Source organism: Loxodonta africana, chromosome 23 (assembly GCF_030014295.1).
Source record: "Loxodonta africana isolate mLoxAfr1 chromosome 23, mLoxAfr1.hap2, whole genome shotgun sequence".
Taxonomy (NCBI): Eukaryota; Metazoa; Chordata; class Mammalia; order Proboscidea; family Elephantidae; genus Loxodonta; species Loxodonta africana.
The window spans coordinates 13,683,869-13,697,764 of NC_087364.1; the positions used below are offsets into that span (position 1 = coordinate 13,683,869).

The window sequence follows — 13,896 nt, forward strand, 5'->3', positions numbered from 1 at the left end:
TTGTTTTTTTAAAACAAAGTTAGAAAAAAAAAAACTTTTTTTTTTTCCTTTAAAAATCATTAATTTTGATGGGCTAGTAAACTTTTACCTCTTGGAACTTTACTAGACCCTGTTCACCTATAAATGAATAACTAAGCGACTAAGCTTTCTGTCAGCTGCAAATCTGTGAACAAAAAGTTTTCATTATCATGTGCCAAAATTTATTCTATTTTTTTGACAGTTCTCTTTTATTAAGTTTTTACATGCCAGAATTTATGCTACATTTTGTTATTTTAATGATTATTGCTCACTTATTGAGTACCTGCTATATGCTAGTGCTACGCTAAAGCATTACTTAGTTTATTTTACTTCATATTTACACAAGCTTTGCTTTTAATTATGATTACTCTCCCTTAGAGATGAGCAAACAGAGTTTATAGAAACTTAGGACATTATTCAAGTCACACAACCAGTAAATGACGGACCTGGGATAGAACCAGAAAGCAGAGGCAGATTATCCAATAGGCAAGGTAACCACAGTGCTACCTTGTTTGCCAAACCATCTGTCGTGAACATTTTCACAACAGATTAGTAAGAAAGCACAAGTAAGCCCATGCCTACCTTGCTTACTGGGTTATCTACCCCTGTCAGGGCTTGTAAATTTGAAAAGAAACTTTGATTCAGTAGGAAGGTTCTATGGGGTTGCGAGAGAGACAGATGCCAGCCATCCCTAGAAGCAGAATCTCTGAAGTGGTGAAAAAGGGTGAAATTGTTCACTACAGATGATCTGGTAAGCAAGGTAAGCAGTGTGTTTACCTCAACTATTGGATAGTCCTCCTCCCCCCACTTGTCTGTCAGTTTGTTGTACTGTGGGGGCTTGCGTGTTGCTGTGATGCTGGAAGCTATGCCACAGGTATTCAGATACCAGCAGGGTCATCCATGGAGGATGGGTTTCAGCAGAGCTTACAGACTAAGACAGACTAGGAGGAAGCACCTGGCAGTCTACTTCTGAAAAGCATTACCTTTTCATTGCAAATACCTTCTTTCACCAATATAAATGGTGACTATACACATGGACCTCGCCAGATGGAACACACAGAAATCAAATTGACTACATCTGTGGAAAGAGATGATGGAAAAGCTCAGTATCATCAGTCAGAACAAGACCAGGGGCCAACTGTGGAACAGACCATCAATTGCTCATATGCAAGTTCAAGCAGAAACTGAAGAAAATCAGAGCAAGTCCACGAGAGCCAAAATATGACCTTGAGTACATCCCGCCTGAATTTAGAGACCATCTGAAGAATGGATTTGATGCATTGAACACTAGTTACCGAAGACCAGATGAGTTGTGGAATGACATCAAGGACATCATCCATGAAGAAAGCAAGAGGTCATTGAAAAGACAGGAAAGAAAGAACAGACAAAGATGGATGTCAGAGGAGGCTCTGAAACTTGCTCTTGAATATCAAGCAACTAAAACAAAAGGAAGAATTGATAAAGTAAAAGAACTGAACAGAGGATTTCAAAGGGTGGCTCAAGAAGACAAAGTAAAGTATTATAATGACATGTGCAAAGAGCTGGAGATGGAAAACCAAAAGGGAAGAACACACTCGGCGTTTCTAAAGCTGAAAGAACTGAAGAAAAAAATTCAAGCTTTGAGTTGCAATAGTGAGGGATTCTATGGGGAAAATATTAAACGACGCAGGAAGCATCAAAAGAAGATGGGAGGAATACACAGAGTCATTATACCAAAAAGAATTAGTCGATGTTCAACCATTTCAAGGGTGGTATGTGATCAGGAACCAATGATACTGAAGAGAAGAAAGAAGTCCAAGCTGCTCTGAAGGCATTGGCAAAAAACAAGGCTGCAGGAATTGATGGGGTATCAATTGACATGTTTCAACAAACAGATGCAGCTCACTCGTCTGTGCCAAGAAATATGGAAGAGAGCTTCCTGGCCAACTGACTGGAAGAGATCCATATTTATGCCTATTCCCAAGAAAGGTGATCCAACCAAATGTGGAAATTATAGAACAGTATCATTAATATCACACACAAGCAAAATTTTGCTGAAGATCATTCAAAAACGGCTGCAGCAGTATATCGGCAGGGAACTGCCAGAAATTCAGGCTGGTTTCAGAAGAGGACGTGGAACCAGGGATATCGTTGCTGATGTCAGATGGATCCTGGCTGAAAGCAGAGAATACCAGAAGGATGTTTACTTGTGTTTTATTGACTATGCTAAGGCATTCGACTGTGTGGATCATAACAAATTATGGATAACATTGCAAAGATTGGGAATTCCAGAATACTTAATTGTGGTCATCAGGAACCTGTACATAGATCAAGAGGCAGTTGTTCAGACAGAACAAGGGGATACTGATTGGTTTAAAGTCAGGAAAGGTGTGCGTCAGGGTTGTATTCTTTCACCATACCTATTCGATCTGTATGCTGAGCAAATAATCTGAGAAGCTGGACTATATGAAGAAGAATGGGGCATCAGGATTGGAGGAAGACTCATTAACAACCCGGGTTATGCAGATAACACAACTTTGCTTGCTGAAAGTGAAGAGGACTTGAAGCACTTACTAATGAAGATCAGAGACCACAGCCTTCGGTATGGATTGCACCTCAACATAAAGAAAACAAAATTTCTCACAACTGGACCAATGAGCAACATCATGATAAACGGAGAAAAGATTGAAGTTGTCAAGGATTTCATTTGACTTGGATCAACAGTCATCAGCCATGGAAGCAGCAGTTGACTAATCAAAAGACGCATTGCATTGGGTAAATATGCTGCAAAGGGCCTCTTTAAAGTGTTGAAGAGCAAAGATGTCACCTTGAAGACTAAGGTGTGCCTGACCCAAGCCATGGTATTTTCAATCACATCATATGCATGTGAAAGCTGGACAATGAATAAGGAAGACGGAAGAAGAATTGACGCCTTTGAATTGTGGTGTTGGCGAAGAATATTGGATATACTATGGACTGCCAAAAGAATGAACAAATCTGTCTTGTAAGAAGTACAACCAGAATGCTCCTTAGAGGCAAGAATGGTGAGACTGTGTCTTACATACTTTGAACATGTTGTCAGGAGGGATCAGTCCCTGGAGAAGAGCATCATGCTTGGCAGAGTACAGGGTCAGTGGAAAAGAGGAATACCCTCAACGAGGTGGATTGACACAGTGGCTGCAACAATGAGCTCAAGCAGAACAATGATTGTAAGGATGGCTCAGGACTGGGCAGTGTTCTGTTCTATTGTACATAGGGTCGCTATGAGTTGGAACTGACTCGACGGCACCTAACAACAACAACAACAACAACAACAACATTGGATAATCCACCGCTGCCGGAAAGCCTCATTCTGAATCTCTGATGCCCAGTCTCCTTACCGCTTTGACCTAATTTTGTGGTTACCAGATCAGAAAAATAGGGTCAGACTAGATTTCAGTGAAGCTGGATCATTTGGAGGTGCCCTGGTGGTTCTGCAGTTACTCAGTTGGCTGCCAACCTAAGGTTGGCAGTTGGAACCCACCAGCTACTCTTTGAGAGAAAGATGCGACAGTCTGCTTCCGTGAAGATCATAGCCTTTGAAAACCCTGTGGGGCACTTCTACTCTGTCTATAGGGTCACTATAAGTTGGAATCGACTCAATGGCAGTGGGGTTGCTTTCTGGTCTGGTTGGATTATTTGGCCTATAAATAAGTGTGAAATGAAGTTAAAGAATTGGCATGTCTGCCTAAAAACAGATATTTCTGACCAACCTAAGTGATAATTTTCACAGTTAGAGCCTTTCTCTTTGATTTTGCGTATGTGCTGTACAAACGATGAATTTAAAATGTGACTAAAGGGACCAATTGCTTAGCCATTTATTCCTCAAGAGCTGTAGATAAATTAGCATCTTTGCAGCTAACAGAGGAAGAACCTGAAGGAATAAACACAAGGAATTTGAATTATGGGTAAGGCTTTAGAACTTTGTTAACTAATGAGAAACAACTGGACGAGGGATCACCGGGCATGGTGTATGTGTGTGTTGGCCTTGAGAAGCTGAGAGATGGCAGGAATTTAGGCATCAGACTGTAGAAAAAGCATATTATGTATGGAGAAGGAAGCAGCCAAACTGAATGTGAGAAGCAGTTCAAGACAAGTAACTTGACCCAACAATTCTACCTCAATGTGGCCATAAGTTGTTGGGACTGGGCTTGTCGTAGGGTTGCTCGCCATTTAGGAAATGCATAGAAACATTGATGTAGTAAGAAATGGTTACTATAAAAGCATGGTTTTAGAAGTCTTGTGAGATCACCTAACCAAACCTTTGGTCTTTGCACAATCCATGTGGATTGCCTCAAATAACAGCCATATTGGGCCCATTTTTAGGTCATCCCAGAATGAGATCCCACAACCACCATTCCAATGATTACCTCTACTCACTATCAAGGAAGCCATTACATGTCTAAATCCTTCTACATCAACTTAAGCCCCAGTCTGTGCTGAAGAACGATGAAAAGGAGTATGTCACCATCCACCTAAAAGACCTTAATAATTCTGGAGCTATTATTAAGTCACTGTATAATCTCTCTCTCTTATGCAATGCCTTTAGTTCCTTTAAACTCTCTTGACATGCCTGGTTTTCTTCCTAAGCTACATGTCTGCAATTCAGCAGAAAGCCAAGTATAATTTATGAGACTTACAGTATTTGTACCTTACAGAAAATGAGCATCATCGCTTAATGTTGCTTAGATGTGAAGAAGTAAAAGGCTATGCTCACAGTAGGAGATGCACTGCAGATGTCAAGGAATCCCCAGACAAATTACCATTGCTTGCTATTCTATAGAAAGATTTCTTCCTTCACTTAGCTGGGTCTTAGCCTTTAAGAACATAAAATGGTAATACCATTATGATAAAGAGCTATCGTGAGGATGAATCCAGCCTCAACTGAAAATGTTTAATATGTCATTAATGTTATGAATGCCATTCATGAATCCTGAATCTTAAATCCATGCCCACGTTTAGCAGCTATTAACGCTTTTGTGGACCAAGGGATATACATGCCTGTGTTAGATTTTTCTGCCCCTGGAGGTTTACTGGCAGGCATTTGAACCATTTGAGTATGTTATTGTGTCACGGTGGATACCAGTGCAACCGCCTAAAAAACAAGGAAATTGGTCTGTGCCACATTTGAGCGTTGAGAGCCATTCGTACGAGGGGATGCTGCCCGGAGGAGTGACTGTGTGAAACCTTTTTGTCTGTTGGCTTCTTACAGCGAGATAAGGCTCACAAGTGTGCTTACTATTTTCTTTGTGATATCGGGAAGGTACAGGTACTGGCAATTGGAAATATGCAATTAAATGAGTTATTTTGGAGGCAAAAACAATTTGTGATGCACTTCCTGGGCCACGGTACCGATATGTGTGATGTGCTTAATGGAACATGGTTCCCATACGGCCTACTTTCAGTCAAACTGATAACAATTACATGCAGCAAGTGCAACGTTTATTTAGTATTTCATGTGTATTTTTGTAAAGTTGAGTAAGATATTTTATGGCTCAAGTGTCACCAAGAAGTGTGATGTGCCCTGGGACCAATATATCCCACGTATGTGATGTGCTTCATGGAACTTGGGACCGACGTCTCCCGCTTGCACTTGGCAGCCCATTTTTTCGAATAATAAAAAGCTACCAACAACAATGATTCCACATCCATTCCATTAGTGAAAAAACATAGCATCACCAAAAAATTCTCCCCCAGAACAATAATGGAGAGTGATCACATTATTCATTTTTAATCAATGTTTAGAGTTGAAATTGTCTAACCCCTTCGTGTGTTTTTCACAGGAACGTAACCTGGAATAGCTTAGCTATTCCAGACACACACTGCTCACCAGAATTAGAAGAAGGCTACCAATGCCCACCAGGATTTAAATGCATGGACCTTGAAGGTCTAGGACTGAGCAGGCAAGAGCTGGGCTACAGTGGCTTCAATGAGATAGGTCTGTCATACTGGTAAAACACATTTTCTGTTTCTATTTTGAAATGTATATGAAATGGAGAGAAGAGTTGCATAATTGGTATTTCATGTTAAGACTGGATGCAGTATTTAAGGAGCACAAATGCAAATTTTAACTCTCTGTCTATATTGTAATATAGTCTACCCTACAGTCTGTAATGGACAGACTGTCTGTATTTGTTCAGCAATGCCCATATAGAGTCAAGTATCTCTGTTTTTTTTTGTGTGTGTGTGTGTGGTATTTCTGATTTTAGACTTTTTAAAATTCTTAATTACAGCATTTCAAAATATGCATTTGTTGAGGAGGGTTAAGGGGTTGGTGATTCAAAAATAAATAAGACTTGGTGTCTTTGCACACATAACTCCATCCTAACAGGCAAGGTAAGTCTTAAATAATTGTACTGCTAGGCCATGATGAGTTCATGAGAGCTGAAAAGTGCTCCTGGAACAGAAAACAGCCAATGAGATACTTACTGAATACACATCAAACTATACAAGCCATGGGTGGGAAATGCTTCTACATGAATGTGATGTGCTAAAATGTGTACATTTCTTCTTGGCTTGTCCTATGAAGTCCTGAAATGTGCCATTACACACAGTAATGAATGAACTTAGCATCTTTCATTTAGTTACTATGATTTTATTTGTTGCAATTCTATGCAAGTTGCATGTATTTCATTATTAAAGCAAAAAAAAATCACTGAATTCTAAAAAAATTATTTTATGTTTTGAGAATAGGTATTAGTCATTAAAACACATACACACATACACACACACACACACACACACACAATAATTAAATTTTCCTTAGAGGTTCAAGGCCCAGTTACATTTGGGTGCGTTCCAGACACCTTTACCCAGGGCCTAAGGAAAATATCTTTCAACGTATAACAGGAAGGTGGTTGGACTCTTTTGGAAGCCAAGTCTGTTTCCTGATTTTTGATGTGGTTTCACATTTCTATGCACCAGTGAGTGGTACAGTGGAGGCTTTCATTGCCAGGGAAGTGACATCAGCCTCCGTCCCCGCTGCATGGCAGCTGTTGTGAGCCAAGCCGTTAGACTTTCCAACATCAGAAAGAGAACCTAGTGAACCCTTATTCCCCACTGGGCTCAGTTGGTAGCTGCTCCAGGACGCTGTTACACAGAACGCCAGGCTAAATATTGGAATTGCAAAAAGAATATGTGAAGATCTTGAATTGATCGAGGAATACTCTCCTGATGTATGAACTAAACCACAAGGTTAGAGCCTGTATACTGAAAATAGTCCTGAAAGTTGGTTGAAAAGCACAAATAATCATTACTTTTTTTAAAAAAAGTGAATTTTGGAAATACCATCTCTAAATTTTTATTCGCATATTTTAACGTGCTCTCATGCTGGCAACAAAGGGAATTTCCAGTGCTGTAGTTAGCTGGTATTCTTCCATCTGTTTTAGTCAGTGATACTCCTTCCTACTTCACAAAGGAACTAAAAGCTATCAGGTGTGAAGCATTTCAGTTTGCTGTATTATCTTAAATACATGTGCCTTTGTAATAAATCTTACACCCTTTCCAGTCTCAAAACCACAGAGGCCTAGTATGGATCGTACCCAATGTCTTTCAAGGGTGAGCAGGAAATCACAGGTGTGGCATGGGAGATGAGATACACTATTGATTCTGTAGGCCGTGTTGAACAAGCTCCAGCAATTCTAACGGCTTAGGTATCACGAGGACGCATGACTTGTCATAGCATGCAGCCCTTTCTTTTAGGGACTAACTAGGTGTACCCATATCTCCTTTGGAGAGTGACCAGCATTCAGGGACTGATCACAAGAACCCTCTGATCCTTTTAAATCATATTGCTAAAGCAAATCACGCCCTGACCATTTAAATGAAGCAATTGTGCCTGAATTCAAAATGATGCATTGTATTCAAGTTGTATCATCTTTCTTCATTGGGACTTAGGATGGCTTCAACTAATTTAGGGTGCAATCTCTCTTTCACAGAGAAAGTCTCCCTACAAAGGGCATTGGCTTGGGAGGACCAGGCCTAGGAGGGGATTATTCTGGGGGCAGTGGGCCCCCACTAAACCGGTTATCCTACTGTAACTGTACTGTTTATTTACACATTTATCTCCCAAGGATTTAGGCTCCTTGAAAACAGGAAGGGTGTCTTTTCATCTTCATGTCCCCAGAGACTAGCATAGGCCCTGGATCACAGTCTGCCCTCTGTAAATATTTACTAACGGACCCACCAAAGTTTATGTGCTTTTGAATTCACTGGCAGCTAGTCAGGCTTGTGGTAGGAGGTAGAGCTGTAATAGAAAATTAAGTTGTGTCCTTGTTCTTTTCCCTGATTTTGTCTGTTTTTGTTGGCAGTACTCACTAGTCCTCATGGCTTCCCTTTCTCTGCAAGCTTAATGTGGTCTGCCTGCTGCTTTTTCTCAAATGATGACTGAACTCATCATCCTTTTATGACTACTGATTAGATAATGACATGTTGACTTTGTACTATCATCCAAAACTTTTAAAATGATCACTATAGTTTGTATTGCAACTCATAGCTACCTGCCTAATGTTATATATCTCTGTGGATACACAAACTGCAGTTTTTCAGGAGATTGTTTTCATAAAGGTCTAATGGAGACGAGACAATGTTTCGCCTCAAAATGAGGAAAAGAAATGATTTTATTAGTCATATATGGTCATCTCTTTCATCATGCAGTTGAATTTAAAACGTGATTAGGTGGCTAATTATGCACATAAATTTGGCCAGTAACCTTGCATATGTAAGTAAGCAAAAAAAAAAAAAAAACCCTTGCCGTCGAGTCGATTCCAACTCATAGCAACCCTATAGGACAGAGTAGAACTGCCCCATAGGGTTTCTGAGGAGCGGCTGGTGGAATCGAACTGCTGACCTTTGGATTAGCAGCTGAGCTCTTAACCACTGTGCCACCAGAGCTCCATATGTAAGTAATCATAACTAATTAAAAAGAAGTATATTTCTTTTCTCTTACTAATCAAATTATCTTGTAATATATTGAATTTCAAGTCAGTTATGAAATTTCATTTATAAGTAACTAAGTCTCATTCATTGTTTTAATAATTTATTTTATTTTTATTGTTGTTGAGAATATACACAGCAGAACATACACCAATTCAGCATTTCTACACATACAATTCAGCGACGTTGATGACATTCTTGAGTTGCGCAACCATTCTCACCCTCTTTTCTGACTTGTTCTTCCCTCATTAACATAAACTCACTGACCCTAAGCTTCCTATCTAATCTTTCAAGTTGCTGTTGTCAGTTTGATCCCATATAAAAGAAAAAAACCAAACCCGTTGCCATCGAGTGTATTCCAACTCATAGTGACCCTGTGGGACAGAGTAGAACTGCCCCAATGAGTTTCCAAGGAGTGGGTGGTAGATTTGAACTGCCAACCTTTTAGTTAGCAGCTGAGCTCTTAACCACTGTGCCACAAGGGCTCCTTGATCCCATACAGATAGATTTTGAAAGAGCACAATGCTTAAGGCAGACAGTCTTTAGTAGTTAAGCTAAACTCTTGTTTGGTTTTAATAAGACTTCAGCGGATACTTTTGGTTTTAGGTTTAAGATTTAAAGACTGTCCTAGGGCAATGGTTTCAGGAGTTCATCTAGCCTCCATTAGCTCCGGAAAGTCTGGATTCCATGAGAATTTGAAGTTTTATTCTGCATTTCTCCCCTTTTCATCAGGATTCTTCTATAAAATCTTTGATTAATATGTTCAGTAATAGTAGCCAGGCACTGTCCAGTTCTAGTCTCAAGGCAAAGGAGACAGTTGTTCATGGAGACAGTTAGCCACACATTCCATTTGCTCCTCCTGTTCCTGACTCTCCTTGTTCCTCCGTTGCTTTAGGCAAATAGATACCAGTTGTACCTCATTAAAACAGAAAATTGGAAAACTCAATTAAAAAAAAATATATACTAAAGCCAAAGTCATTAAGGAGAAAACATTGCAGAGTCTCTGTTGTAACACTGCAGACTAAAGACATCTTTGCCTCTTTGAATCATCCAAGTATCAAGGAGATTGAGAAGCTGGAATGGAAACTCCACCTTTAAGGAAACTCAGAAAACCCTGTAACTATAGATAACAGTATCAGAAGGCCAGATATTTGATATACGAAGGAACATATATCTTCAACTAATTTAGGGTACAACCTCTCTTTCACACAGAAAGCTTCCCTACAAAGGGCTTTGGCTTGAGAGGACCAGGTCTAGGAGGGAATTTTCCTGGGGGCAGTGGGTCCCCACTAAAAGAATTATCCTACTGTAACTGTACTGTTTATTTGTACATTTATCGCCCGAGGCTCCTTGACAACTCCCTGAAGGATTCGTGCATCTGTGCATTTCAGAAAGAGTCAGCAGAATATGGATATTCTAAAAGGGCTGCTACCTCTAGGGGATCAGAGCCGTCCACCACTTGAGACAGAGAGTCTCAGTTTGTAGGCTGGCTATGGGAGCTTTCTGGGCCTCCATCTGGTATCACAGAGTAGAGACCCTCATTCATGCAAGCAGCTGGTAGGATAGAAAGGGTGAAATCAAAAAAAAAAATAAAATGGTCACCATTGTATCGATTCTGACTCATGGTGACCCCGTGTGTGCAGAGTAGAACTGCTGCACAGGGTTTTCAAGGCTGTGACCTTTTGGAAGGGCTTTCCTTTGAGGCACCTGTGGGTGGATTTGAATCACCAACCTTTTCATTTACTGGTGGAGTGCTTAATTGTTTGCATCACTGAGAGACTCCTTTGATAGAATAGAAACACCCAATTCTGAGGGGCCCCAATATTGTTGATCTTTGTTGACTAGGAAGAGGTGAAGGCTGAGCTGAAGGATTTCAATTTCACTATACCTCAGGATGACCTGGAGAACTTTTTGGCAAGTTTGATTATAATACGTCTTGGTGACTTCTTTTCACATCTACCTTATGTGGAGTTCGATGAGCATCTTGGATAGATATATTCTTATCTTTCACAATATCAGGGAAGTTTTCTGCCAACAAATCTTCAACAATGCTCTCTGTATTTTCTGTTATCCCTCCCTGTTCTGGTACTCCAATCACTCATAGGTTGTTTCTCTTGTTAGAGCCCCACATGATTCTTAAGTTTTCTTCATTTTTTAAAATTCTTTTATCTGATTTTTCTTCAAATATATTGGTGCCAAGTGCTTTATCTTCAAGTTCACAAATTCTGCCTTCCACTTGCTCAGTTCTGCTCCTCTGACTTTCTATTAAGTTATCTAATTCTGTAATTTTATTAAATTCTGAATTTCTGATTGCTGTCTGTCTATGGATTTTTCCAGCTTATTAAATTTTTCATCATGTTCCTGAATAACCTTTTTAATTTCTTCACCTGCTTTTTCTGTGTGTTCCTTGGTTTGTTCTGTGTATTGCCTCATTTCCTTCCTGATGTCTTGAAGGGTTCTGTATATTAATCTTTTGTATTCTGCCTCTAGTAATTCCAGGAAGGCACTTTCACCTAGAAGATCCCTTGATTCTTTGTTTTGAGAGCTTATGAGGCAACTATGATCTGTTTCTTTATGTGACTTGATATTGACTGTTGTCCCCGAGCCATCTATAAGTTATTGTATTAGTTTATTTTGTTTGCTTACTGTATCCTAGTTTCTTTGTTTTGTTTTGATATGCCCACATGGGTTGCTTGATTATTTTCACCTTTGGAGCTCTGACGTCCTGTCCCCAGATGGCTAGAGCTGTTATCAGGTATATCAGTCTAAGAGTCCATTCACCTGTCTTGTATGAATTCAGCTTATGTGTCCAGGTAGCTAATCATCCAGTGTGTGGTACAGGCTCTGTCCTACGGTCTTAGAGTGGCAGGGGTGATTGGTGTAGGTACTGGTATCTGGTTGCAGCAGGGGTCACACTCTGAACAAGTTAGGGGCCTGAGAATCATCCCTCATGTGTCTCTGAGGAAATCGTGGCCCTGTTCCCTAGAGCGTACAGGTGGGTGCGTTCTGCAGATGGACCATGGGCACCCAGTGTTTTTGGTTGTAAGGACTGGGAGGTACCAGTTGGACCCCTGTCATGGGTGGCTGGGTGACCTGTGTGGAGCCACCAGTCCTTAGGTCCCTGGTATGGGTAGGTGAGGACCTTGTTTAATAGGCAAAGCAATGTTAAACATCAAACACCCACCTCTCCACTACACAGCTGAAATGGTTGTAGTCTGCCAACAAGGGCCTGTTCTCTTGAAATAGGCCCACACAGGTCCATGCAGAGGAGAAAGGTGCTCAAGGTCCACAGACCGTTTATGCCTGGACAGAAGCCACTTCTGTCCTGAGCTTCCCCGGTTGATTTCCCTGGGCCTGAGATAGGCCCTGTTGAGTGCCTAGAACCATCCTCCAGGCCCTGGAGAAGGAATAAATTTGCAGTTGGGGGAAAAGATAATTTGCTAGCTCCACTAACCGGGGGCTCCAGAGGATTCTAATACATGTCTAGAGTTTTAAACCACCAAACTAAAGTGACACACACACACACCCCTACTTAGAAACAGCTTTATTCCATTAAAAAATATATATATATTTTATTGTGCTTTAGGTAAAAGTTTACAGAACAAAACAGTTCCCCATTCAACAACTTGTACACCGAACATTCCAAGACATTGGTCACAGTCCCCTCGACGTGTCAGCATTCTCCCCGTTTCTGCCCTGGGTTCCCCATTACCTTTCTCCAACTTTCCTACCCCTTCCTGTTCTCATCTTTGCTTTTGGGCATATTTTGCCCTTTTGGTCTAAACAGCTTTATTTCTATCCCATAATGCTGTTCCTCTCTTCTCCCACATGAAACACCTACAAACAGCTGGTCCAATAAAACCTGAATTAAAAAATGAATAGGGATAATCAAAAAGAATCAGAATATCAATAAACACGTACTTGTAGGTATATTTACAACCAAAAAAAAGAAAAAATTCAACACATATAACTTACAAAAAAAAAAAAACTGCAGAAAATAAAAAAGACTAGAATTTATAAATTAAACAGCTGTAACTTGTCTCAGTAAATAGACATAAGCAATCAGCGGTGAGTCATCTCTTGGTAAGTTTACTGGAACTCAAAGCTAAAGAAGATGTCTTTTAAGTAGCCAGAAAAAATTACCAAGTAAACTCTAAGTGGAGACATCAGACAAGTCGGAAACTTCATGACAATATTCAATTAAGATATAATGATATACCATTTACAAATTCCTTATGGAAAGAATGTATCAAACTGTTGTTTTAATATTTTTTGGAGAGGCAAAAGCTCAGAGATTATATTTCACATAGAATTTTCTTGAAGAAACACAGCCAGTCAAAAGATGAATGTAGGTAATTTATTTGTCAAAGTGTCTGGTCATGAACCTAGTATGTATTCACTTAACAAGAACAAAGCTAACACATCTGTATATTTTATGAAATATAATGTAAATTTCTCAAATTATGATTACGTAGAAGAGAGAAGAGAAACGGAGATAGCATAATGATGCTGATGACTTTAACATTTATACTTTGCAGTAGAAAAAGTATCATTTATCATTATCGATATATGAAGCATTTCATGGAGCCCTGCTGGCGCAACAGTAAGCACTCAGCTGCTAATCAGAAGGTCAATAGTTCAAACCCATCAGCCTCCTCTCCGAGAAAAGACGTGGCAATCTACTCCCATAAAGATTTGCAGCTTAGGAGATCCTATGGGGCAGTTCTACCTGTCTCAGAGGGTCACTAGGAGTTGGAATTGACTCAACAGCACACAACAAGAACATATGTATATTTGCTATGTGAATGCATTATAAAGTAAAAAAAAAATTAATTAATATAAAAATAATCCAAAATCATGTTAACGACCATGTCCCAGAAAATTATTTCCATATGAGTAATAATAATTAAATCAATTGTTATTAAA

At 39.8% G+C, this 13,896-nt stretch overlaps 1 protein-coding gene across 2 annotated transcripts in view; it reads left to right on the top strand.

Moving 5' to 3' along the window:
* The window catches only part of NALCN (sodium leak channel, non-selective), a 380,765-nt gene that overhangs the window by 41,176 nt on the left and 325,693 nt on the right, over positions 1-13,896 (top strand). For both annotated transcript variants that reach the window (XM_064275254.1, XM_064275255.1), the window contains exon 6: positions 5,820-5,974. In XM_064275254.1, the coding sequence (XP_064131324.1) occupies positions 5,820-5,974 (155 nt within the window). The remainder of the gene's footprint in view (positions 1-5,819; positions 5,975-13,896) is intronic.